General features: G+C 36.1%; 1 protein-coding gene across 2 annotated transcripts in view; it reads left to right on the forward strand.

The window, feature by feature from the left end:
- The window catches only part of qin (tudor domain-containing protein qin), a 544,378-nt gene that overhangs the window by 79,754 nt on the left and 437,742 nt on the right, over nucleotides 1-26,882 (forward strand). For both annotated transcript variants that reach the window (XM_090401282.1, XM_090401283.1), the window contains one exon: nucleotides 7,647-7,705. In XM_090401282.1, the coding sequence (XP_090257408.1) occupies nucleotides 7,647-7,705 (59 nt within the window). The remainder of the gene's footprint in view (nucleotides 1-7,646; nucleotides 7,706-26,882) is intronic.

The following is a 26,882-nucleotide window of genomic DNA, read 5'->3' on the forward strand; positions in this document are numbered from 1 at the left end:
CTGTGTCTAACACTTGCACAAGAGTAGACATGAATCTGCCTAAAAGTCCTAATACAGTTTTGAAATGGAACTCACTCAGTGAGTGAGTCATTGTTTCCTTTAATATTATATTAAGACTTAACCAGAGTGTGGCTAAAAGTCAAAGTATTTTATGATATTATAATATGAAATCCCACTAAGAGGCTGATTGCTACCACTTCCATTTGCAGTGTTAAGCTGGACACTGAAAAGGAGTATGGTTGTCCATAAGTATAGCAACTGCTCTATGAGCAGGTAGATCTTCAGTTCTGTCCTTACAAATAACAGTGAAATGCCTTAAGGCAGGTCTTCACTAGTTTTAAATATGTCTATTCAACTATCACCACATTGCATTCAGTTCTATCAGAAATAACAGAAAAAAGTCCTGGAATAAGACTAAAAATCTATATAAAAGCAGTTCCTATGAATATCATATGGAAACTTAAATATTTGTCACAACTTCTGTTTTAGCTGTAATTTATATTTCAGCATTCTTATATGTTTATATGCAGTAAGCGGGATATAGAAGATCATCTTGTTTGTTTGTTGTAAGCAAGCACATCTTTGGAATCTAAGTTTAAAATACAAAAAAGAAAAAAAAATTGTAACTATACCACCCGAAGCATCACTACATGTATCTTGTTGTCTTTAACACAATAGTGAATACCCTATGTGGAAAAAAAAGTGTCTAGACACCCCATTCCGCAACGAAAATGGAATGCAATGGATCACATGCCAGAATTCCTTTAAAACTGTGGGTGAGCTCCTCAGATTTCATACAGTAATGTATATTGTCACCTCATGAGACATGACCATGCATGTTGACCTTACCGACTTCCAATGAGGTGTTATTATCCATGTGTAGCTATGAGAACATCATGTTGGAGGCTTAATGGATTGTATACATCACTAAGAAAGGATTAAAAACAGAATTTAATTCTTCCAATATTTCGTCTGTCAATGAGCCATCTTCAGGGATTACAAAAAAAATTAATGTAACATAAAAACAAATAACAAACAATACTAAGCCCAACCATGTGGGAGACACTAAAGTCCTATCTAGGTGGAGTGCCCTCTAAGGGTGGTTGTAGGTGGCCTGGAATGTAAAGTGGGACCTCTGGTGATAAGTGTTTCCCAAATCTTAGGAAGCTTAATGCAACCATATTTGTTAAGATTTGGTTGATTCCTGAGAGCTGCTGCTGATTCTAAGAATAGTCTTTCTTTTTTGAATTTGCTGTGGTTGGAGCATGGTGGTTTTTTTCCATGAGATCCTGTGGGTTGTATCCAGAACGTGGTCAGCCAAGCTTGACTGACCATAGTCGTGCTTGCAGATGTATGACTTATGTTCCTCCAGGCAGATAGTAGCTGATCTGCCTGTCTGTCCAAAGTATGCCAGTTTACAGGAACAGGGTACTTAGACTCCAGGCACTGAGAGAGGAGGGAGCTGATCTTTTGTAGAAGAGATGAGGGTAGCAAGTTTGCGGTGGTGCTTAAATGCTGTGTGAGGTTGTATTTTTTTAAAATCTTGGCTATTTTTTCAGATGTGCCACGGATGTAGGGTATGGTGATGGCATTTCTAAACTCTTTTTGAAGAGAAGACTGGGAATGGGGGAGGAACTGATTATTTTTCTAATGCTGTGATCACTGTAGCCATTGGAGAGGAAAGTGTTGTGTATGTGGTCATGCTCAGTTGTAAGGGCAGTTCCACTGGAACAAAGATTATGGGCTCTCTTGGTAAGAGTTTTAATAATGCCATATTGTTGAGCAGGTGGTGGGAGCGTTTGTGGATGTATCTGCCTGTGTGCATGGGTTTTCTATATACCATGAAGGAAAGTGTACTATTGGAGAGGCTTGTAACTAAGGTGTCTAGGAAGGGTAAGCAATTGTTCTTTTCCTTTTCCATTGTGAACTGCATTCTTGAATGTAGGCTGTTGAGGTAACTGAGGAAGGCTTCTAATGTGTCTGGGCCATGAGGCCAAATAGAGAACACATCATCTACATATCTTAGCCATATGGGAGGTTTGAAAGGGGCTGAGTCTATGGGTCGTTTTTCAAAATCTTCCATATAAAAATTGGCAAGGGGGATGAGAGGGGGGGGGAACCCATGGTGGTTCATTCTATCTGCTTATAGATTTTGTTCTTCCAAGAAAAATAACCAGAATAGATGGCAAAGGAAAAGAGATCTAAGATGGCAGAAGGAAAAACGTTTTTTAAGAGTGTTAAGGTATCAATTAAGGGATCAAACAATGGTGCTTAAGGGTCAGAGCTGTATAACTGAGAGGAGACCTCCACATAGCCTTTCAAGGAATGCGGAGAACCGACCAGGGCTTCTGACCTAATGTCCAATCCTCACCTTCTCGTGGTGCACCCTGTTGGGTATCTACTTTGATACTGAACGAACGAGGATGGGCTGGCAATTTGGGATTTAGCCGACCAAATTGTATTCTTCTTGGTTAAACCAAAATAAAAAATGATGGTACAACATGACAAAATTTCATGCTGGCTGGAGCGTCGCCCTGTTAAACAAGGCCCCCGTTGTTTTCGCCAGGGAACCATGGCAAACAGCGAAAACTCAGCTACTGGAACAAATCTGAAAACAAATCCCAATTCAACATCACCAGAGTTAAAGATCGGTACTATCAACGGAGGAAGCCTGAATGGCAAAGAAATGGAGCTAGCTGAGGAATTAGATAAGTACCAGATTGACATAATAGGGGTGACTGAAACAAAAAAAGACCAAAACTGGTGAGATCTTTCTGAGTAATAAATACAAAATGTTATATTCAGGCAACAACAATCAAGGAAAAGAAGGAGTAGCCATAGTATTCAACACAAAATACGAGGCTAATCTTCTTGAATGGCAGTCAGTCTCAAGTAGAGTAATGTGGGCAAATATGAGAATGGGGAACTGGACAATGAGACTTATTTGTGCCTATGGTCCCACAGAAGGGTCTACCAAGGTAGAAGTGGAGGAATTTTTTGACGCTTTAGAAAAAGCAACTGACACAATGAAAAAGGAAAAGTTGGTCCTTGTTGGGGATCTAAATAGCAGAGTAGGAAATGATTGTGAGACATACAAAAATATTTTGGGAAAATTTGGAGAAAAGAGCAAAGCTAATAATAATGGCAAATATCTGTTGGATTTCTGCTCAGGACATGGACTATGGACTGGTTATTACTAACACTATGTTCCAACATAAAAATGTGCACAAATTCACATGGAGAGAAGAGGCTAGGAATAAGAAAAGTCTCATTGACTATGTTATTGTTGATAGTGATGTTTTCTCCCTGGTGCAGGACACCAGAGTGTACAGAGGATTTGAAATTGGAAGTGATCACTATTTAGTCTTGAGCAGGATAAAATTGAATTTCATATTGAAAAGAATAACATGTAAGAAAGTTTTAAAGCGAATAAAAGTTGAGCAGCTCTCAGATGTGAACTGTAGACTAAAATACAGAAAGATTATTGAAAAGAAAATGAAAGAGTTTGAGAACAGGAATCAAACCTTGGAGATTCAGTGGCAAACTCTGAAGAAAACATTGATTGATTCTGCCAGAGAGGCACGTGGTGAGGTTGTGTGCAAGGATAAAAAAATCAGAACTCCCTGGTAGACACAGGAAGTTAAAGAGGCAGTGAAGGAAAAGAAGAAAGCATATCAAAAGTTCCTGGCAAATAAGTCAGCTTATTTGTAAGAAACTAAACAGAAAGCTAAACAGTGTGTAAAACTAGCTAAACAAAAGACATGGGAGGACTTTGGCAAGAACATAGAAAATAAATATCAAGAAGATGGCAAAATATTCTGGAGGTTGTTGAAGAAGCTTAGGAATGGAGGAAAGAGTGCTGTAAAAGGAGTTAGAGATGATAAAGGTGACATGAAAACGGTAGAAAAAGATATCCTTGAAGTATGGAGTAATTACTTTGAAAAACTGCTAAATGAAACAAGCAGTGATGACAGCACAGTGATAAAAAAACACTGACCAGGCATGCAGTCAGGAATACATATCCATACTTGAAGTAGAAAAAGCCATCAAAGGCTTGAAATGTGGAAAGGCAGCAGGAGTAGATGATATTCGACCAGAAATGCTGAAGTATGGTGGTATAAAAGTCTTACAGTGGCTGCACTGCATAGTTCAGAAAGATTGGACAGAGGGACCAATTCCCGATGATTGGAGTAGAGCTCTCATAGTATAGTACCCATATATAAAAAGGGAAATAAAACTGAATGTGAGAATTACAGAGGTATTTCCCTACTGAGTGTTCCTGGCAAGATCTATGCAAGTATACTTGAGAAACGGTTGAGAAGAATTGTGGAAGAAAAGCTTGGTGAAGAACAAGCTGGATTCAGGCCAAATAGAGGCTGTCAGGATCAGATCTTCACTTTACGACAAATAGTCGAGAAAGCATGGGAAGATAACAAAGATCTGTATTTAAGTTTTGTCGATTTGGAAAAGGCATATGACAAGGTGCCAAGAGAGAAGCTCTTCAATACGCTGCAGTTATATGGTGTCAATGGGGCATTATATCAAGCAATACTTAGTCTTTATTTGAGTTGTAAGTCAGCAGTTAGAATTGAAGGAAGTACAGGAAGATGGTTTAATGTTAAATCTGGTGTGAGACAAGGATGTATATTATCCCCTCTGTTATTCATTATCTATATGGATCACATTATGAAGGAAAGTGGTATTAAACCTGATATCAAAATTGGAGATGTTAATGTCAGCTCTTTGCTTTATGCGGATGATGTTATACTTCTAAATAAATCCCCTACAAGTCTGCAAGATTCTCTGACTAAATTCAATTGCTGTTGTAATAGATATGGTATGAAGGTCAGCAATAAAAAGACAAAGACAATGAAAATAGGCAGAATCATTGAAAATGTCAACTGTGTTGTGAATGGAGAACCCGTGGAACAAGTAAAACATTTCAGCTACTTAGGCACGATTTTTACTGAAGATGGTAAATTAAATATAGAAATAGACAACAGAATCAGCAAAGCTGGTATGGTGGGAAGTCAATTGAATAAATTCATGTGGAATAAGAGAGAAATTAGTTGGAACACTAAATTAGCTGTATACAAGACAGTGTTCAAACCAATTTTAACTTATGGATCTGAGAGCTGGGTCAGAAGTAAAACACTTGACCAAAGACTAGAGACCGCAGATATGAGTGTCCTGAGAAAGATTAGAGCCGTGAACAGATGGCATCAATGGCAATATCATATTAAAAATGAGGATATTAGGAAAGAACTTGACATTGTCAGCATCCAGGAATGCGTTAGCAGAGCTAATCTCAGGTGGTATGGTCACTTAAATAGAATGGGAGAGGAAAGATTAGCAAAACAAGTGTTCTCTGCCAGGTTGGCAGGAAAACGACCCAGAGGAAGACCAAGATATAGGTGGATTGATATGGTACAAAGTGCCTTAGACGATAGAAATATAAGATCTGATAATGTTGGAGTCTTGACAAGTAACAGACTGATTTGGAGGAAAATTGTAGATAGGAAGTTAGTAATGATGTAATTTTTTCATGTAGTACTGTCATATCCTGTACACCCCTTGAGGGTACATGGCAGGAATTTGATGATGATGATGAACAATGAGGAGATGTCAAAGCTTACCAATTGCCAATAGGAAGAATTAAATTCTGTTTTTAATCCTTTCTGAGTGCTGTATACAATTCATTAAGCTTCCAACACGAGGTGTTATTATAGGGTGCCATATCAGCAACCTGTCCATGCATGCGATTTCAAAAAAATTGCAACACCCACGGTCAACTGTTCAAGACATTTTTAGTAAATGGAAACTTGAGGGAATTAAGACTACCAAGAAATGTTCAGGAAGGCCACAAATTGACAAGAGAGCTCTGAAACATATCATCCATGAGTGCCTTCATTCCTCTGCACAAATTTTCACCAAGGAATTGCAGGAGTCAAAAGGGGTGAGTGTGTGTGCACGTGCACAAAGACTGTTCATAAAGAACTGCACAAGTTAAATTTCCATGGCTGAGCTACTGCATACAAGCCGTTAATAACTCTTACAAATGCCAGTAAGTGACTTACTTGGTGCAAAGAGCATCGTTGATGGACCCTAGACCATTGGAAACGAGTGTGTTGAGTGACGAATCACACTACACTGATTTCAAATCTGATGGTCATTGCTGGGTGTGCCATATGCCAGGTGAATGATATCTGCCAGCATGTGTCATCCCAACTGTTAAATTTGGTAGTGTCATAATCTGAGGATGTTTCTTGTGGTATGGACTCGGACTATTGGTAGTTGTGGATGGAAACATGAACGCCACAGAGTACCTGGACATTCTAGACAATGGCACACAGCCTACACTTTACCAAATTTATGGAGCCAGGCCATTTTTGTTTCAGCATGACAATGTGCCATGTCATTTATCGCATGGCATGCTTCGTTTTGACATGCTTTGAAGATATGGGTATACAAAATTTGGAGTGGCCAGCTCAGCTCCTTAACCTCTGTCCTACAGAGGTCCTTTGGGATGAACTTGAACATCGGATTTGGGTTAGAACGATGTCTGAACTGACTACTGCTTTGCAGGAGGAATGGAAACGAGGCTGTGACTAGATACTAGCATCTCATTGCAAGTGTATGTTATTGTGGCCAAAGGTGGGCTGACTCCTTATTGATTTTGCAATAAATGCAGTATCGTCTAAACAGCACAGGTGTCTGGACACTTTTTTTCACATAGGATAATTTGATAGCTTGGTTAGCCAAGTAATACATTGCATAGTCATAACCCTCCAGCCTACAAATTGTGGTTGTGAATCTCACTGTGCATATGGATGTTTGTGAATGTCTTTGGCAATTAAATTCCTCTATCATTTAATATATTACCACCATGCTTATTGGAGCCCTGTGAAGTGGTTTGAAAGTTCCATATTTGGTCATCAGAGCAAGGCTCTCATATTATCTAATCCTTACTTCATCCATGCTACTGATAGTTATGTGCTGTATCATGATAAAGCTGCCCACTATGCTAAAAGCCAAGACTTGATGTGGCTACTTAAGGAAGAACACTACATCCTACCATGTGGATGGGTCCTTCTGACATTTAATGACTTGGAATTGCCATTTTAAAAAAAGAAAATTCTGAAGTTGTATTTATTCACTAATTTGTTTTTTTCATCACAAATTCTTCTAAATCAAAAGGCTGAAATTTTGTGATTTTGCACTTAATTAAAAAATTTTGTACTTGATGATTGAACACTTCCATAGGGATTTGAAGCCTTTGGAAGTGTTCCATCATGAAATAAAGTTGCACAATTACTGTTATGTTTCTTGAGATCAGCAAGAATAACTCCAAAAGTAAACATTGAGATTTATCATTACTAAAGCTAGTTAGTTCATGTAAAATAACTTGCAGATTTGGAAAATTACTCTATCAGATTTAAATTTATATTAACAAAATTAATATTCAAAACTTCATCACTGTAGATGAAAAATTTTATTGGCTCTAAGCATAAGTGCAGATGGACTTGGGAAATTAAGTCATTATTTGAAACTATCATAATAAATGCAGCATGTTAAATAACTGAATATATTTTTAGATGTTCAAATGACATTCAGCATAACTAATTTTCTGACTTTAATTGTTCTAGGTCCATAAAGGTTCAAAAGTTATGAAGAAACATGAAAGTAAACCAATTTATGCTGAAGAGTAAGTATTTTGTTTTATAATGAAAGAGAGAATATCCTCTCCCTCCTTACATTTTAGTATTGGCTGTTTAGATACTTTAAGTATTTCCATAGAAACATGAAGAACTTAAATAGTTTCCAGTTCTTCAGATTTCATATTCTTAATACTTAGCATAATTCTTGTAACAGAACTGGGAGGAAACATACCATAGTTCCCCCTATAATGTGGTATATATGTTCCTAAAAATTGCTGTTTTATAGAATTTATTGCAATAAAAATATGGGAAAAATAGGGTTGGGGCAGAATACTCAACTGTAGTCTCTTAAGTAGTACTATGCAAAGGCAATTAACACAAGGTCTAAAGAAATAAAGCCTTGTGTTAATTGCCGTTGCAACACTCAGTTGTTCCTGCTAAATTAGTTTTGTTTATTTTTGCAGTGTTATCTCTGATTGTGCATGATGTGCATTCCTTTAGGTTTGTTGCTCTTGCAGTATCATGTATTCTCTTGTTTCTTTCAAAGTGCTTTATTATTTCAAGTTTCTCCTCAATACTTAAGGATTCCCTTTTTTTTGTTAACTACTTGGATTCTTATAACCAGAATGCTTACCCATGTCTGAGGTTGTATTAAACACTTATCAAGAAAAGTACACAAACTTGGGTGAACAGCACTCCCTCTCTCTCTCTCTTATGGCAATGTACATGGGTATACTGGGGTCAGGGAGAGAAGGTGTGGTGTGTGTGTGTTGTGTATTCTTTTATGGATTGCTATGTTCAGCAGGGTGATTTTTCACATTCACCTAGTGTTACTTTTTAGCACAAAGTTTAGTTAGCTCATACATAATTTTTCATGAGATAACACAAATTTGCATTTTGGTGATTTTATTTCCCTATTTATCTGTCACATATGAATAAATTTGCACATTACAGACACATTATGAGAGAAATGACAGTATCCGTAAAGACTGTTTGAAACCCAATCTTCAGCATCCGTGAAATCCACTCAGCCAATCTTCATCACTAGCGGATGCAGATTGGATGCTGAGTGGGAAGTCCCATTTGGAGTCTTCTCTTAGTTATATTCCAAGAATCATACTAATAAATAAGCTGGCAATTTAAGACCTATTGGGTTAAACTGCACACACACACAATGGGATGGCATAATGGCATAATATGCTCAAATACCAGAATATCTCCCAGTTAAACAAGGACCTTAGAACCTTGTTGAACACTGAGAAGTTCAGCTTCTGAAACAACTTAAAACCTAACAGAATGGAAAATAGGCATCATGAATGTAAGAAGCATCAGTTGGAAACAGGTGGAGCTGGAGAGGGAATATAGTGTCAACATAAGTGTTACTGAATGAGAAAGACTAAACAAGTGAGATGCTTATATGTAGTAACAAAATAATATATTCTTGCAAAAGTAATCAGGAAAAGGAAGGGGTAGCTATGGCATGCAACATAAAACATTGAGGATAAACTTTGTGTATAGCAGGCTATTTCAAGTAGAGTAATGTGTGCACATTTGACAAGAGAAAATGGTTGAGAATTATGTGCCTCTGATCCCACAGTAGGTCCCAGTGAGGAGGGAAGAGGTAGAGGAACTTTTCAACCCATTAGAAAAGGCTGATAAACAATAAAGGAAGAGCTGTTGTTGTGTGAGACTTAAACAAGAGAGGAAATGAATTCCAGACATAGAATGATTTGGGAAAAATTTGGAGGAAGAGCAAAGCTAATGATAAATATGATTGACTCTCACTATAGCATAAAAAAAGTAGGGAATATAGGAATAGTCTGCTGTAGTGAATTTCTTTAGAAATTCCATATGCATTATGCTTATAGCACTTTTCTTTTAAAATTTTCTTATAGTTAGTGAGTTTGCTATAGTGAGATTACAATGTACATGTTAATTTTTTGTTCAAGATGTGGACTAGTCATTACTAACAGTGTTCTAGCCTAAGCATGTACATAAATTCACATTGAAAGAGAACAGACATGAAATATAAAAAATCTTATTGATAATGATATTGCTGATATGAATATCTCAATTGGTTCAAGATACAAGAGTTTATTAGCGATTATGAATTTCGAAGTAAGCACCATTTAGTTTTGAGCAAGATAAAAAATAAAAAAAATTACTCCAATGTAAACAAAAAGATGTATGAAAGTTTTAAAAAAAAGGTAGTAGCTTTTGGCAGTGAACTGTTTACTCCATTATACAAATATTATTGGAGAAATAGTGAAGGTGTTTCAAAACAAGAACCAAGCCTTAGAGGCTCAATGGTAAAATTTAAAGAAACTAGTAGTTTAATTTAGCCAGAGAAACATTTAGCAAAGATGTCTATAAGAATAGAAAAATCAGAAAGCATTGTAATGCTCATGAAGGTTAGAAGTAGTAATGAAAAAGAAAAAATCATGTTGAAACTTCTTGGCAAGTAAGACAGCATTCCCTAAGAGAATACAGGAAAAAATGTAAGGACACTGAGGAAAAACCTGAACCCCAAATTTTTTTTAATAATCTAACAGAAGCAATGTGAGACTTTGGGAAGAGTGTAAAAGATAAACATCAAGAAGGCAACAAAGTGTCATGAAGGCCTAGAAATGAAGAAAAGAGGTACTATATAAAAAAAAAAGAGATCAAATGATAAAGGGGATATGAAAAATTTGAAGATAAGAATAATTTTGATTGTTCATAGTAATTTGAAATTTTAATTTATTTTACAGAAATGTAATCAATTCTGTGTGTACACATACACAATCCAATCGAAAGTATCTTAGAAACCCGCTCTGACAACTAGATGCCGTAAACTGACATCTAGTTGTCACTATGACCTCGCTTACTGGTATAAAAGAAGGTACGGAGTCGTGTGTTATTCAGTGATAAGAAATACGAGCAGAATGGGTAGGTCAAGGGAGCTCATTGTCTTCGAACGTGGACTAGTTATTGGTTGCCACATCAGTAAGAAATCTGTTAGAGAAATTTCAACCCTTCTCAAGTTGCCCAAGTCAACAGTTGGTGACGTGATTGTGTAGTGGAAACCTGAAGGCACAATCACAACAAAACCACGGTCAGGTAGACTGTGTTTAATGACAGACAGGGACTATCAAGCGTTGCAGAAGGTGGTTCATGGTAATCACCAGACATTGAGTAAAACAATCAGCCAGGAGTTCCACAGTGCTACTAACTGTCCAACCATCATCATGACTGTGCGTCGAGAGTTAAGAGGAATGTGGTTTCATGGTCGAGCAGCTGCCCATAAACCGAACATTTCTACTGTAAATGCTTAGCGCCTCCTGCAGTGGTGTAAAGAGCGATGACAGTGGAAAACTGGAAATGTGTGATTGGGAGTGATGAATCACTCTTTACCATGTGGCAGTCTGATGAGAGGGTCTGGATGTGGCAAATGCCTGGAGAACGATTCCTGCAAGCATGTGTAGGTCCAACAGTGAAATTTGGAGGAGGTGGCGTTACAGTGTTGGGGTGTTTTTTATAGAATAGACTTGGCCCTCTCATAACACTATACAGAAATCTAAATGCGGAAGGGTACAAGGGCATTTTGACCCGTTGCGTACTGTCTACAGTAGAAGATCAATTTGGTGATGACTGTTGTCTGTATCAGCATGACAATGCTGCTACGTACCACAAAGTAAGGTCTGTGAGGAAATGGTTTGTGGACAATAATGTCCCAGAAATTGACTGGCTGGCCCAGAGCTGTGACCTGAATCCCATAGAACATCTTTGGGATGAATTAGAACACTGCCTTCACTTTAGACCCCCAACAACCCACATCACAAACTGCTCTGCCTACAGCTCTTCAGGAAGAATGGGCTGCCATTCCTTCAGAGACATTCTGACACCTGGTAGATAGACTCCCCGGCAGAGTTAGAACTGTCATAGAAGCAAAGAGTGGACCCACCCTGTATTAATGTACACTACTGGGAAATGTGTCACAGGGAAAGATGATTACAGTTTTGAGTAGGTGTCTAGGACTCTCAGGACTCTCACATCTGCAGTCTCTAGTATTTTACTTCTGACCAAGCTCTCAGATCCATAAGCTAAAATTGGTTTGAACACGGTCTTGTATACAGCTAATTTAGTGTTTTGACTAATTTCTCTCTAATTCCATATAAATTTATTCATTTGACTTCCTACCATACCAGCTTTATTGATTCTGTTATCTATTTCCATAATCAATTTACCATCTTCACTAAAAATCGTGCCTAAGTAGCTGAAATGTTTTACTTGTTCTTTAGGTTCTCCGTTCACAATGCAGTTGATATTTTCATTGCCTATGCCTATTTTCATTGTCTTTGTTTTGTTATTGCTGACCTTCATACCATATCTATTATAACAGTTATTCAATTTAGTCAGGGAATCTTGCAGACCTGCAGCGGATTTATTTAGAAGTATAACATCATCCGCATAAAGCAAAGAGCTGAAATTAACATCTCCAATTTTGATATCATGTTTAATACCACTTTCCTTCATAATGTGATCCATATAGATAATGAATAACAGAGGGGATAATGTACATCCTTGTCTGACACCAGATTCAACATTAAATCATCATCCTGTACTTCCTTCAATTCTAACTGCTGACTTACAACTCAAATAAAAATTAAGTATTGCTTGTATAGTGTCAGTTAGGCATTACATCAACTGTAGCATTTTGAATAGCTTCTCTCTTGGCACCTTGTCGTATGCATTTTCCAGATCTACAAAACTTAAATACAGATCTTTGCTATATTCCCATTATTTCTCAACTATTTGTTGCAGAGTGAAGATCTGATCCTGACAGCCTGTATTTGGCCTGAATCCAGCTTGTTCTTCAACAAGCTTCTCTTCCACAATCCTTCTCAACCGTTTCTCAAGTATACTTGCATAGATCTTGCCAGGAACACTCAGTAGGGAAATACCTCTGTAATTCTCACATTCAGTTTTATTTCCCTTTTTATATATGGGTACTATGAAAGCTCTACTCCAATCATCTGGAATTTGTCCCTCTGTCCAGGCCCTCTGAACTATGCAGTGCAGCCACTGTAAGACGTTTATACCTCCATACTTGAGCATTTCTGGTCAAATATCATCTATAATACTTCAGCTGCCTTTCCACATTTCAGACTTTATTCAGTGAGAGAGGCATGTGGTAAGGTTGTCCTTGCAGACAACCTTACCACATGCCTCTCTCACTGAATCAATCAATGTTTTCCTCAGGGCATGCCACTGAATCTCCAAGGTTTGGTTCCTGTTTTTAAACTCTTTCATTTTTTCTTCAATAATGTTTGTGTATTTTAGTCTACAGTTCACATCTGAGAGCCACTGAACTTTTATTCGCTTTAAAACTTTCTTACATGTTCTTTTCAATATGAAATTTAATTTTATCCTGCTAAAGAATAAATGGTGATCACTTACAATTTCAAATCCTCTGTACACTCTAGTGTCCTGTGCCAAAGAGAAAACACCACTATCAACAATAACATAGTGAATGAGACTTTTCTATTCCTTGCGTTTTCTCTCCATGTGAATTTGTTCATATTTGTATGTTGGAATATAGTGTTAGTAATAACCAGTCCATGTCCTGAGCAGAAATCCAACAAGTATTTGCCATTATTATTAGCTTTGCTCTTTTTTCCAAGTTTTTCCCAAAATATTTTTTTATGTCTGACATTCATTTCATACTCTGCTATTTAGATCCCCAACAAGAACCAACTTTTCATTTTTCATTGTGTCAGTTGCTTTTTTCTAAAGTCTCAAAAAATTCCTCCACTTCTACCTTAGCAGAACCTTCTGTGGGAACAAAGGCACAAATAAGTCTCATTGTCCAGTTCTCCATTCTGATATTTGCTACATCACTCTACTTGAAATTGCCATTCAAGAAGATTAGCCTCATATTTAATGTTAAATACTATGGCTACTCCTTTTCCTTGATTGTCATTGCCTGAATATAACATTTTGTATTTATTACTCAGATAGATCTCACCAGTTTTTGTCCTTTTTGTTTCAGTCACCCCTATCATGTTGATCTGGTACTTATCCAATTGCTCAGCTAGCTCCATTTCTTTGCCATTCTGGCTTCTTATGTTGATAGTAGTGATCTTGAACTCTAGTGATATTGAGTTGGGGTGTGTTTTAGGATTTGTTCCAGTAGTTGACCTTTTGCTGTTTTGCCCTGGTTCCCTAGCGAAAACAATGGGGGCATTGTTTAACTGGGCAATGCTCCAGCCGGCATGAAATTCTGTCATTGTATCATCATTCAATATATTGTGGTGTAAGCCAATAAGAAAACAATTTAGTCGGCTAAATCCCAAATTGCCAGCCCATCCTCTTTCGTTCAATATCCAGGTAGATACCTAACAGGGTGCACCACGAGAACGTGAGGATTGTACATTAGGTCAGAAGCCCTGGTTGGTTCTCTGCATTCCTTTTAAAACTATGTGGAGGTCTCCTCTCAGTCATACAGCTTTGACCCCTAAGTATCCCTATTTTATTGTATTTGTATATAAATAAATAAAAACACATTTACTTATCAACTAGCTCAGTCAATCCCACATCCATTTAAAAGAAAAACTACAATTAGTTAACCTTAATATTTTGAAATAAAATATGAAAAAGTTACTTATCCTTTAGAAGCGATAATTCCATGCAACACACAATATTTTGCCTCAATCCATACATTCTTTATATAAAAAAGGAATAAAGATTTTTATATAAAAACCTTAATATAAAAAAAGAAATAAAAATTGTTGTTAGAATTAGAGGAATTTCCTTGCTGAGAGTTTTGGGTTAGATTTATGAAAGCATAAAGAAAAGGCTAAGAAAATCGGAAGAACAAGCCGGTTTAAGGCCAGATTAGGATTGTCGTGATCTGGTTTTTACTGTATTTAAAATTTTATAGATCCTCCATAGCCCATTTTGAATACACTTTGGTTGGTAAGATATGTATTCAAATCCTTTCTAAGACCTGAAGAACCTTTATCTGAGTTAATGCGGTCTCATATGTAGGTAAGATTTTTTTCCCCTCTTGCAAACCAAGTAATCTGGCTAGAACTCATGCATCTGACACCCATAGCACACTATGGGGATGCGCACCCTGTCATAGCATTATCATTAATCAGGTTTCACAGAAGCCAACTTATTTGGCTTTGACAGGCCGTTAAGCCCAACACGCCAGTTAAAATGGGAAGTTTTATAATTCTGAGAGGCATATGATGCCAAAAAAAAAAAAAAAAAATACTCTTTACCATACTATAATTGCATGACATAAATGGCATATTATACAAAGCAATATTTAGCCTCTAATGTAACTTACATTAGTTTTATTTTTATTTAATGATTGCTCATTAAATTGCTCATAATGATTGCCTTATAAAATACTTTTATATAATTTTACTGAAATCTCTGGATATATTCTACCCATACTGCTATCTCATCACTCTACTCTGGGCCATGCTGTTTTTCAAATATGTCTAGTCTAGCATTGTAAATAAAGGTTTATTTGTATTTCTATTTGCTGATGCATTCAGATTATGGAAGTACAGCAATGTTTGCTTACTGTGATTGAGATTCAAAAAAAAAAAAAAAAAGAGTGGATTTTGTGATTGATGAACAATGGGGGGAGGACTTTAGTTTTTTTTCTTTCAAAATTGCTTAAATTGTTGTTTTCTGTTGCTATTATACTAATATATAGATGATGCTTTAGTAAAGAATTTGTCAAAAAATGATTCATGACATTTTCATGTATGTTAAAATTACTCTAATTGTAAAACCCAAAAATTTAACAATTTCAAAAAATAGCAAGGCTTATTTGGTGATGGTGTTATCATACTTTTCAACTTTTGTTAACAAAGCATTGAAATTAAAAGTGGTATTCAGGAACCTGTTAAACAACAAAATTTAATTTTAAATAATTAAAAAAAATGTTAAACCAGCATACAAAATAGCCACATGTTCATTCTCAAGTTGTTTCATAATTACAAACTTTGTGTTTTGTATTCATTGAATACAAAACACAAAGTTTTGTATTCAATTCTTAATAACCTATATAAGCTGCCTTATTAATGTTTCTAATGAGCATGAATTAAAACAGAAAAATAAATAAAAGGTGAATTTAAAAGATGAATTTATTTATAACTTTATAAAGTCACATCTGGACTATTGCACACAGATCTAGTCATCTAGATTCCTTGGTGATAAAGAAGGTGGGGATGATCCAGAGGCGAGTGACAAAGATTGTTGCAGGTGTGTTGAATGTTTCCTATGAGAAAGATTGAAGGTCTATGGGCTTCAAAAACTAGCTGATAAGAGAGGAGATATGATAGAAGCATATAAGTTATTAAAGGAGTTTTATAGGATTGATACTGATGATACTATCCCCTCACACAATTTCCACAATCATATGTGGAAATTGTGTGTGAGTGGTTGACAAGTGTTAGGATTAGATTTTTTTGCTTGAAAGATGTGTGTGGAATTCATTGTCAGAGGTGGTTGTGAGTGCTTCGTCTGTGAATTAGTTTAAGGAGATGTACAATAGGTATTGTGAATAATGGTTAGTGTGTCAATGTAGGGTATTCTGTGATGGGTCTTCTGACTCCATGAAGACATAATAATAATAATAATTCTATGAAAAACTGAAACTAATCCTTGAAAAAAATTCCATGAAAGGATATAATCATGTTATTAGGAATTCAATGCAAATATTGGAAAAGAAATATATTAAAAAATTTTGGAAACTGAAGCCTTAATGAAGAGACAAATATTAATAGAGAAGGATCGATTAATTTGGCTGCATTCAGAAATTTAATAATAAGCAGCACTTGAGGAAGAATATACACAAACCTGGAAATCTGATGGACATACATTAAATCAAATAGACTATATCATAATTAGTAAAAGACATAGGAATTGCATTCAGAATACTAGTGCTTCAGAGGAGCTGAGTGTGATAGTGACTATTTTCTAATTGGCACTTTTCTTAAGGAAAATAAACAGTACAATTTTTCAGCACATGCAAACCAACTCAGATACAATATTAACAAACTAAATAAAACAGAAGAGAGAAGAAAATATGAGCATGAATTAAAACAGAAATTGAAAAATATGCAGATGGAAGAGAATGATAATATTGAAAACATCGTGGCTGTCTCTTACACTGATTACAGACAAATCTAAGACAGAAATTATTATCTTAGTGGCAAGCATCATGGAATAGAGAGATTAACAAACTACTAATTAAGCCTGAAATTAAATTATGGCAGTTTAGTCTGAATGTGGACCACAAAGAGAAAGTTCTTTGTACTTGGCTCTGCTTAGGTTGTAATAATCTAACACACTCCTTCCTGTTGTGTGTGCACACTCACACACTCATTGAGCACAGTTAACTATTTTAGTAATCTGTCTAAATTTTATAGACTCAGGTTGATTTCATCTGATTCATCCACTGTTCACTGTTTATTTTTACAAGAGTAATATTTCAATCATATGTCAATTATATATAGTTCAATTTTAAAGAAATTGTTTTTATTAATTCTGTTGTTTATACTATTTTTACTATTTGTTTTTTGTACATAAGATGTTATTTATTTATTCACTTGTTTATTAATTGCCTTGTGTTCTGATGTCAACTTTGTAATAGTATGACATCAGAACATGACCCGTTCTGTTATTTCACTAGTAAATCCAAACCAACATTTTACATCTGTTTGTCATTTTAATGCTATCTGGCATAAGATAAAATGAAAGATTTTTTTTTTTTGCCTGTGATTAACTGGAAGAAACACATTTTAACACATAAATATGGGGGGGGGGGATGGATCAAAATAAAGGCATTGTGTACGAGTAAAATTAAAAAAGAACTCTACCGTCCTTCCAAAACTTGCTACCAATACCGTAATCAACCTTTCTTCAGTCACCCTGAAGCCTGAAGCAATCAACGCGCTGTCACGTGGCCACAACTTCGCGATTGCTCCCAAAAAAATACCCAGTGAGGATATTATGATCCAGATCGAATGCGGAATCCGCCACCTTCCACATCAAGTCGCCAACAGTGTGAGACTGGATGTAGCTTGTGTCCTTTCCAAAGCAGTCCCACCAAAATCCAACTTATCCAACAAGGAATATAAAGCTCTACAGGAAATGAAGAATAATAAAGAAATAGTTATCACCAAAGCAGATAAGGGAAACGCAACTGTAGTCCTTAACCAAAAGGACTACACAGGTAAGCTGAATGCTCTTCTCTTAGATCGGGCTACTTACCTCCCCATCAGTTACAATCCCACCAACTCTCAAATTAGGAAATTTCACAGGCTCCTTAAGAGAGTCACTTCTTGGCCTGTAGAAGTTACCAACAGATTAAAGCCATTTAACTCTATGCCCCCCCCCCGTATTTACGGACTTCCAAAAATACATAAAGAAAATGTGCCATTACGTCCCATAGTGGATGGCATTGATTCCCCCACATACAAATTAGCTAAACATTTGGCCAAAGAGCTCACACACTATATTGGCAACACACCATCACACATGAAAAACTCAGCCCATTTCAAAGCCAGCATAGAAAACCTTACACTCCAACATACTGACATAATTGTCAGCTTTGACGTCTCCTCTTTATTCACAAATGTCCCACTCAAGGAAACTCTAGAGCTAATCCAAGCTAAATTTTCTCCCGATATCTCAGCCTTATTTCAGTTCACAATGAACTTAGGCTATTTCGTTTGGCAAGGAAAATTCTACAAAGAAATAGAGGGGACAGCCATGGGTTCACCACTCTCCCCACCCTTGGCCAATTTCTTTATGGAGACCTTTGAAGAAAAAGCCTTAGCCTCTGCCCCACAAAAACCAACCATATGGCTTCGCTACGTTGATGATGTGTTCGCTATTTGGCCACATGGCTCTGCAACACTTCTCTCCTTCTTAACACACTTAAACAACCAACATCCCAGAATCAAATTTACCCTGGAAAAAGAGGAAAAAAACAGCCTCCCTTTCCTAGACACACTAGTCACCCGCTAGCCTAATGAAACCTTGGTTTTCTCACTTTACAGAAAACCCACCCATACAGGCAGATACATTCACCAACAATCCCCCCCCCCCCCCCTCACAACAATATGGAGTAGTGAAAACACTATACAACAGGGCTAAACTAATCTGTTCAAACGACTTGGCCCTAAACACTGAACTAAATCACATCCTTAACACTTTCTCAGCCAATGGCTACCCCCCCCAAAAAAGTCCAAAAAATATTAGAACCTACAAACCACAGATCCCCTCCACAACAAGGATTACTCTAAATCCATCACCATTCCCTACATCCAAGGCACCTCAGAAAAGATTACCAAAATCTTAAAAAAGCATGACCTGACCTCCTGTTACAAACCTTACAGAAAATTGCCATCCCTTATCCGCTCCACTAAAGACCAACCACTTCCCCTAGACCTACCTGGTGTATACCAGGTCCCTTGCAGTTGTAATCTGTCTTACTTTGGCCAAACAGGCAGGACAGCGAATATCAGAATTTCTGAACACAAGGACTACATCCGGTTTCACAAGTACAGCCATTCTGGTCTTGCAGACCATGCTCTGGATACACTCCACAGAATATGGTGGAAGAAAGCTACAGTAATACACCGTAGCAAATACAAATACGAAAGACTATTTATGGAATCAGCCTCAGCCCTAAGAAATTCTTCAAACCTCAACAAATTTGGTTGTATGCGACTGCCCCAAATTTGGGAGGCTTACATCAGCAGACCTTCAGCCCAACGGCCAAGAACACCTACTTAGCCCGCTAGAGGGCACCATCAGGACTTTTAGGAGAACAATAGCTTCATCTCTTCATTCCCAGTTACTGTGTTTGTAGTGCCTACGTGCACGTGCTTTTTTTGTAAGTTCCTTTAGAAGATGGCAATGTGACATTGCCGAAATATCGGAAAATATTTATTAAAGTATAATTTAATTTATATCCTTAACTACGTTGTTCAATTCCTTAAGTGTTTTAATAATGCATAACCAACGTATAAGCCTGTCTACGAGAATACATTGAGTACTCTGTCTGTTTTATGGTGTGAGTTCATTACTTTAGTACTCGCAAGTATGTGCTTATCAAATGAATTTTTTTTTTAATGTGTTCCAAAAGAAAAACATGGTGAAGTTGACATCACAATAAGTAGTGTTATCTGGATACCCACTGTATATAGCTTTTGTAATTTACCCCCTTTTATTATTATTATTATTATTATGAATGCTTTAAAGAATCATCCAAGAACTCATCAAGAGAGGTCCCATTGAATATCTATCATATCTTTCCTTGAACATATTTACTGAAGATGCACTCTCAACATCTAATGGTAGCCCATTCCATACCTTCACCATCTACCACAAGAAGAAGAAGCTTGGCCTCAAGTGCTTCCTTACAACACTTCTAGCCAGCTTCTAGGGAGACCAGAATTTCACTTCCACCATCTATAAGCTGCAGAATCTCACTTATGTGTAAACTGTAGTGTATACCTCTTTAACTCACTCTCCACACACAAGAAGTAAAAGAACAATGTAGCACATCAGTGCTATGTGTGGCATGCAGTTAAGGATTGAAAAGATGAAATCTATTGACACTTTTCTTGAAGTGCTGGAGGTTGTAGTTGGGAAATGCATTATGAGAAAGGCTGTTCCAGAGGACAGAGGTTGATGGAATAAATGAGGAAGAGGAGAAGCAGGTTTGATGTGTTTGCATTTGTACTGAAGAGGTATGCTGGCTAGCAGCTACTGCTCATATTTCACTTCTCCAGATACTTAATGTGAATGTGCCACAGAAATTGTTCATGATTGAATGTGGGCCTTCATTTCCTTGTTGAAAATTGTTGCCCAATATCCAAGAAGTCTTCTAGGGCAGTCCAAGGGGAGGGAAGGGGAATGACAATTGTAACTTTGGCCTTCTTGCTGAAGCTGTTTAGTATAATTTCTTTCCATCTATGCTATTCCTTCCCCCTCTGTCACCTAGCCGGCAGTATTGCAGCATCACATAAAGATGAAACTGATCTTTCACAAGGTTCTCATCCAATACATACATACATAGAACAAGGCAAATTGTCTCCAACTGTACCTGAAACATTGCAGCATGCTACTTGTGGGTCTTCCATCAGAAAGATCAGAAAAATCTTGAACAACCAGGATACCCAAAAGGCTTCTAGTCCTGTTGGTATCTTTCCAGTAGTGCCCAAAAGATGTACTCCTGCACTAACATCTGTCCATTATCATCTCTCTACTGTTATGCTCACCTGGCATCCATCCTACAACACAGAAGCAAGCCATATCCAGCCTATTCCTAAAGAGATCTACCAGTCATCCTATTGCTCTAACCTCAGTCTGTCTGATGTTGTGGAAAAGGTCCCAACAGTTAACTTCAATACCTGGAGAACTGTCAACTAATCAGGGACCACCAGTATCATTCTATGAGTCAAAATACACAGTAGATTCTGCCTACCTTTGAACATGTGCCATGGAAAGGAAAACAACTACTGTTTAATTTGTACATAAATGATACAGGAAATAAGGGAAATATTCAGTTGTTTGCTGCTGATGATGCGAAATTGGGTAGATTAATAATTAATCAAGGCAATGTTGGAGAGCTTGCAGGATTATTTAAATAGGCTCTCAGTATGAGCAAAAGATAATAGGTGTCAGTTTAATGTGGAGAATTCAAAGGTATACATTTTGGATATACATTATAATTATAGATTACAAGCTGTGTACCTTTTGATGGAACTCCAAGAAATATATGAAGCTAAGTTTAAAGAGCATATTGTTAAGGTTGCCAAGGTAGCTCATAAGATTATTTCACTATTGAAGAAAGCACTAACAAGTAGAGATAATAAAGTTGTTAATTCTCTTTATATGGCCTTGATTTGTTCACATCTGAATTACTGTGCTCAGGTCTGTTCATCTGGTTTCTTGGGAATAAGGAAGTAGTGAAGGATCTGGAGGTGCATGAAAGATGATGGGTGGTCTGTGGAATGCTCCCATGGGAGAATAGGCTGAGGGTTTGTGAGGTATGAGGCTATTTTAAGTGGAATAATAAGTTGTTTAAGTAAATAGAAGGAACAGCTATACACAGTCTTATCTCACCAGCCTTAACATATTATTCTATGGAACATCTTGAAAAATAACTCTTTGATACTATATTCCCTCAGCCTCATATATGGTTATGTTTTGTTGATGATATATTTGCAGTTTAGTCCCACACTGATTCAGATTTACTTCAGTTCCTAGTGGGGAAAAAACTCTTTGTACTCCCATATTAAGTTCACTATTGAACATGAATCCAATAACCCTTTTTGGATACCTTAATGATTTGTAATCCCACAAGTCTTGTTGAATTTTCAGTTTATCATAATCCAAGCTTTACTGGGGGATACATTTACTCATCCTCCCACCATCACTCATCACAGAAAATGGGTATTATCAAGAGTCTTATACATAGAGCTCTTCTGATCCCCTTCTGTTAGATCAGGGGTGTTCAACCCATCGATCGCAGAGCAATTTTTGGTCGATCTCTTGTGTATTCCTCCTTACTTACAAATTTAAACTGAAAACATAATATTTTATTTATCATTATTTTGTATTATTTTTAATTTATTTATTTTTCATTAAAATTGTCAAATCAGTAATTTTCTTATAAGTCCAGGTAAATGAATTAATTTGGATCAATGGAAGTCAAACAGTGAGCCGAGTGAATACGATTATAAGCAAAGTGTAAAAACTCGATTGTAGCTTAAATATTAAATATTCCAAAGCACATTACATCGATTTTTTACTTAGGTTAAGTCCCATGTGAATGTTGTAAAAAAATAAACTTTGTTTGTCTCGGTATAGTTTGTATTAGATGTTTTTGTAAATAACTCTTTTGAAGCTAACTGTATATACTGCTTTAATAAGAATATGTTAGAGTTTAAAACAAAGCCAATGTTTTTGTCACCGAAGCTGTACATGGTGGCATTAGAAAGATTGTTATTCAAACTTGTATGAGAAAGGCTTGCAGGCTCTAAGTGTAAACATCTCCGAAGTCAGTTAGAAAGAGTTCAAACAACATTCTGATGGCCGGCAACTTACAATCAAAAGAAAGCGGAGGAGAACAAAAGGCGTGCCGAACTTGAAACTTAAGATGAAAGAATCATACCAATTCTTTGGGGGTTGCCAAACTTCATGCGAGGTCTCAGAGGAGGCCTAATAAAAAGAGACTGAATCAAGCAGAAGGGGTCCCGGTTCCAGAATTGCTGTCAGAGAGGAGGCCACCCGATCCAGAGTTGCCATCAGAGAGAATGCCCAGATCCATGTTGCTTGAGAGAGGAGTTTCCCGCTTCCAAAAAGGAGCTTCTCAGTTCGAGGCATCGCTAGAAAGAGACTACTTCTAGGCTGCAGACAAGGTTTCAAATTGCCAAAAGGAAGAGTTCCAATTGCCGGAGAAAAGTTTCCAGGCCAGGTTAATGTCAGACATTCACCAGTGTGTTGCATTTTCATTACAATTTGATGAATCAAACGACTTCACTGATATTGCTCGGTTAATGGTATTTCAAGATTATTCAAGTAAAGAACTTTTGAAAATTATACCATTATTGGGAAGGACTAGGGGAGAAGACATTTTTTCGGCATTTGATGAATTTGTGAAACAACACAAACTTCCGCTTTTTAAACTTGTGTCTATTACTACTGATGGTGCTCCTGAAATGATAGGTAATAAATCAGGCTTCATTTCATTATGTAAAAACGATGACAAATATTCAGATTTTTTAACGTATCACTGTTATTATTCACCAAGAAGTACTGTGTAGTAAAAGATTAAACACAAAAGATGTTTTGGATATTACGTTTAAAATTATAAATTCTGTTCGAGGAAAAGCCCTGCAACGGCAGTTATTTAAATTACAGGCAGATGATGATAGGGAACTTCTGTTGTACAATAATGTTCGCTGGCTCAGCAGAAGTCAATTTTTAGAAAGATTTCTTGTATTAATTAATGATATAAAAAATTTTCTTGATCAAAAAGGAGATATTTATTGACAATTGAGTGATAAAAGATGGTTGTTACACTTATCATTTTTATTAGATTTCTGTACAAAATTAAGCAATTTAAATTTAGAATTGCAAGGTAGAGATAAAAATTTAATTGACATGTTAAGTTCAATGAAAACTTTCCAACAATACTTACTTTTATTAAAGAAAAATATAAATGATTGCGAATTTAGACATCTCCCACATTTATTAAAATTTTTTGAACAAAATCAAGAAATGCTTCGCTATGATTTAAAAGAATTTATTCGTGAAAAATAGAATTAGTTGAGGAAGAAATAAATTCAAGATTTAAAGATTTTAATAAAACTGAAATGATTGAATCTTTTCACAATAATCCATTTCAAGAAAACTTGAACATCACAGAAATTTCAAATAAAATTAGTGGTCTGTTTGATATAAACCAAGCTGAAGTAGAACTTGGGATAATAAACATTCAGAATAATTTACGTTTAAAATCAATAAACAATGAAGTCATTTCGAAGTATGCACATGAAAAATTCCCAATATTAACTGATATTGCTCGAAAAATTCTGTCGTGTTTTGGATCGACATACTTGTCAGAATCCGCTTTTTCAAATATGACTGTCATAAAAAATCAATTAAGAAACCAAATTACAAATGATCATTTGGATGATTGTCTGCGATTGACCACTTCTTCATATCAACTTGACTATGAAAATATTGCGAGGTCCAAACAATGCCAAATTTCACGTTAACTTTTTTTTTTTTTTTAATCAACCAGCTTTTCATTTAACTTGTGAGTTTGTAATCAATCTGTTGTTTTTTCTAACTTTGGTTTTCCAAAATAGAGAAATAAATATTTTATTCCAATATATATATATTTTTTCTTGTTGTATTAAAATAATTAAAAGTGATAAATAAGTTTTTAAATACACAAATAATGTTTTTAGTTGTGTATTTTTTTAGTTGTTTATTTGTGTGTAATCAGATATCAGGTTCGAATATCAATGTCTATATAAGAGAGTAGATTACCGAATAACTTTTTATAGAAAAGTAGCTCGCGTAGTAAAAAAGGTTGAACATCACTGTGTTAGATGAACTGAATAAAATTAAAAGAAATCTGATATGTAATGGATACACTCAAACTGCCATTCAAAAAATTTATTGATAATTATCCTTCCTTCAATACTCTAAAGGATTCTCGGAACAAATAGCAAGTCATTTTTAAAAATTTAATCTTTACTTCCTCTTGTTCCTTATCCCATTTATTTGGAGTTGACCATTTTATATGATGCAACCTTATGCGTGTGATCCCAACTTTGAACTATAATAAGTTAATATCATATACTTCAGCTGTGACCAAGACATAAGCTGATATATGCATGAATTCTGACTCATTAATGTCATTCATCTTTTAAATGTAGTTAACGTCTATCTCCCTGAGGAAGACCACATAATTTGGATGAAATATATATTGTGGAGTTTTTAAAAAAAATCCTATATAATTTTTGCTACATGTGTAATCCTTAAAGTTATTTAATAATGCTGAGTGCACGTCCCATTAAACATATTAAAAATGTAAAATCAACTTTTTCAAGTCATTATATCCACAATCAGCTTGCCATCAATCTCAAAAATATGGCATCATAAAATCCCTAGTATCCAGAGCACAGGAGATTTGTTCTTCTGAGGCATCTCTAAAACAAGAATTGGAAATTGTCAAAGAAACAGCCTTACTAAATGGATATAATCCAGTAATAATCCCCAAAAGTAATCAACCACTCTCGAGACTATAAAGCAACCCAGACAAGAAGCCCATAGGACTCTTATACCATATATTAAAGGCATCTCTAAATGTGTGGAAACAATTATGAAAAATATCAACTCATTGCTACCTATAAACCCATCATAGTCACAAGGAACTTCACTCCTGGATATGCCAGGGGATGGAGTTTATCCTTAGGAGCGGATCAGAGTTGCTAATTTAACATGCAGTTTGAATGTAGTGCAAAGGCTATGATTTATTAGTATGTTGGCTACCTTTTTTGATGTACCTCTGACATAGGGAATAGTAATATTTTGTTCTTGTGTATTAGAGGAGGGAGAAGTAATGGGGCTACATAGTATTTTATCTATTTTGTAGGAATTGTACCAATTCGCCAAGATAGTCTGATGCAGATATTTAAGTTCTGTGGAAAGAGCTGTATCATTAGAACAAATTGCTCTGGCTCTGTGTGCGAGTGTTTTTAAAATACCATACTGTTGGACTGGATGATAATGTGGTTTGAAATCCAGCAAAATATAAGTCAGCTAATGATCATCTTTTTTTTTATAAAATAGTTCATTTAGTGTTGCTAATATCATTAAAATAAGTTATGAGAATCAACAGTTCAGGATAGGTTTGCATTGAGGATCCAAACAATTTTTTTCTAAAGCTTTAAAACTGAAAGTGAGTTAGTTGTCTCATATGGAAGTGGTAGGGTTTTCATTCCACTAAACTGCACATTAGCCAGAGGAACACATGCAATTAAGACATAATATACTGGCCTCATAGCTTTAATTGCATAGGCCATAATTCAAAAGAAACCAACCCTTTCATGAGCATGTACAATTCCATAAATTATGGTTAATCATTTCCCAAACAGATTTCAATCCTTTTAATGAAGACTCATCGGCGAGGACTAGACTTTTGGAGATACTGAGAGTTAACTCAGTGACTGAAGTCATATTTCCTTATACACAGGGCTTGAAAAATTTCATGCTAGCTGACCATCCAAGCAATATATGTTACTAGTCAGTTGTCATCCCGGATGTACTGTACCACAGTCACCTGATATATCATAGTCATGTGTTTGATCTTGAAAGTTTATTTTTCACTTGGTTAGACTAATAAATTTAGTTTAATCCTTTATCCAAGTGTGAGCAAACAAAGTTTGCACCTGAAAGTATCTTCAGGACTGGGGTAAGGTAGTACAACACCTTACCCCAGTCCTGAAGATACTTTCAGGCCCAAACTTTGTTTGCTCACACATGGTTAGACTATAATAAACTAAATTTATTATAGTCTAACCAAGTGAAAAATAAACTTTCAGCGTCTTTCTCTAAATCCAGAGTAATTTAATAAAAAGGTGGCACACCATTTGGCAACTCCTATAGGTAGAGATGACCTTGCTA

The sequence above is a fragment of the Typopeltis vanoorti genome, chromosome 12 (genome assembly GCF_054136105.1).
Source record: "Typopeltis vanoorti isolate ZY-2024b chromosome 12, IOZ_Tvanoo_1.0, whole genome shotgun sequence".
NCBI lineage: Eukaryota > Metazoa > Arthropoda > Arachnida > Uropygi > Thelyphonidae > Typopeltis > Typopeltis vanoorti.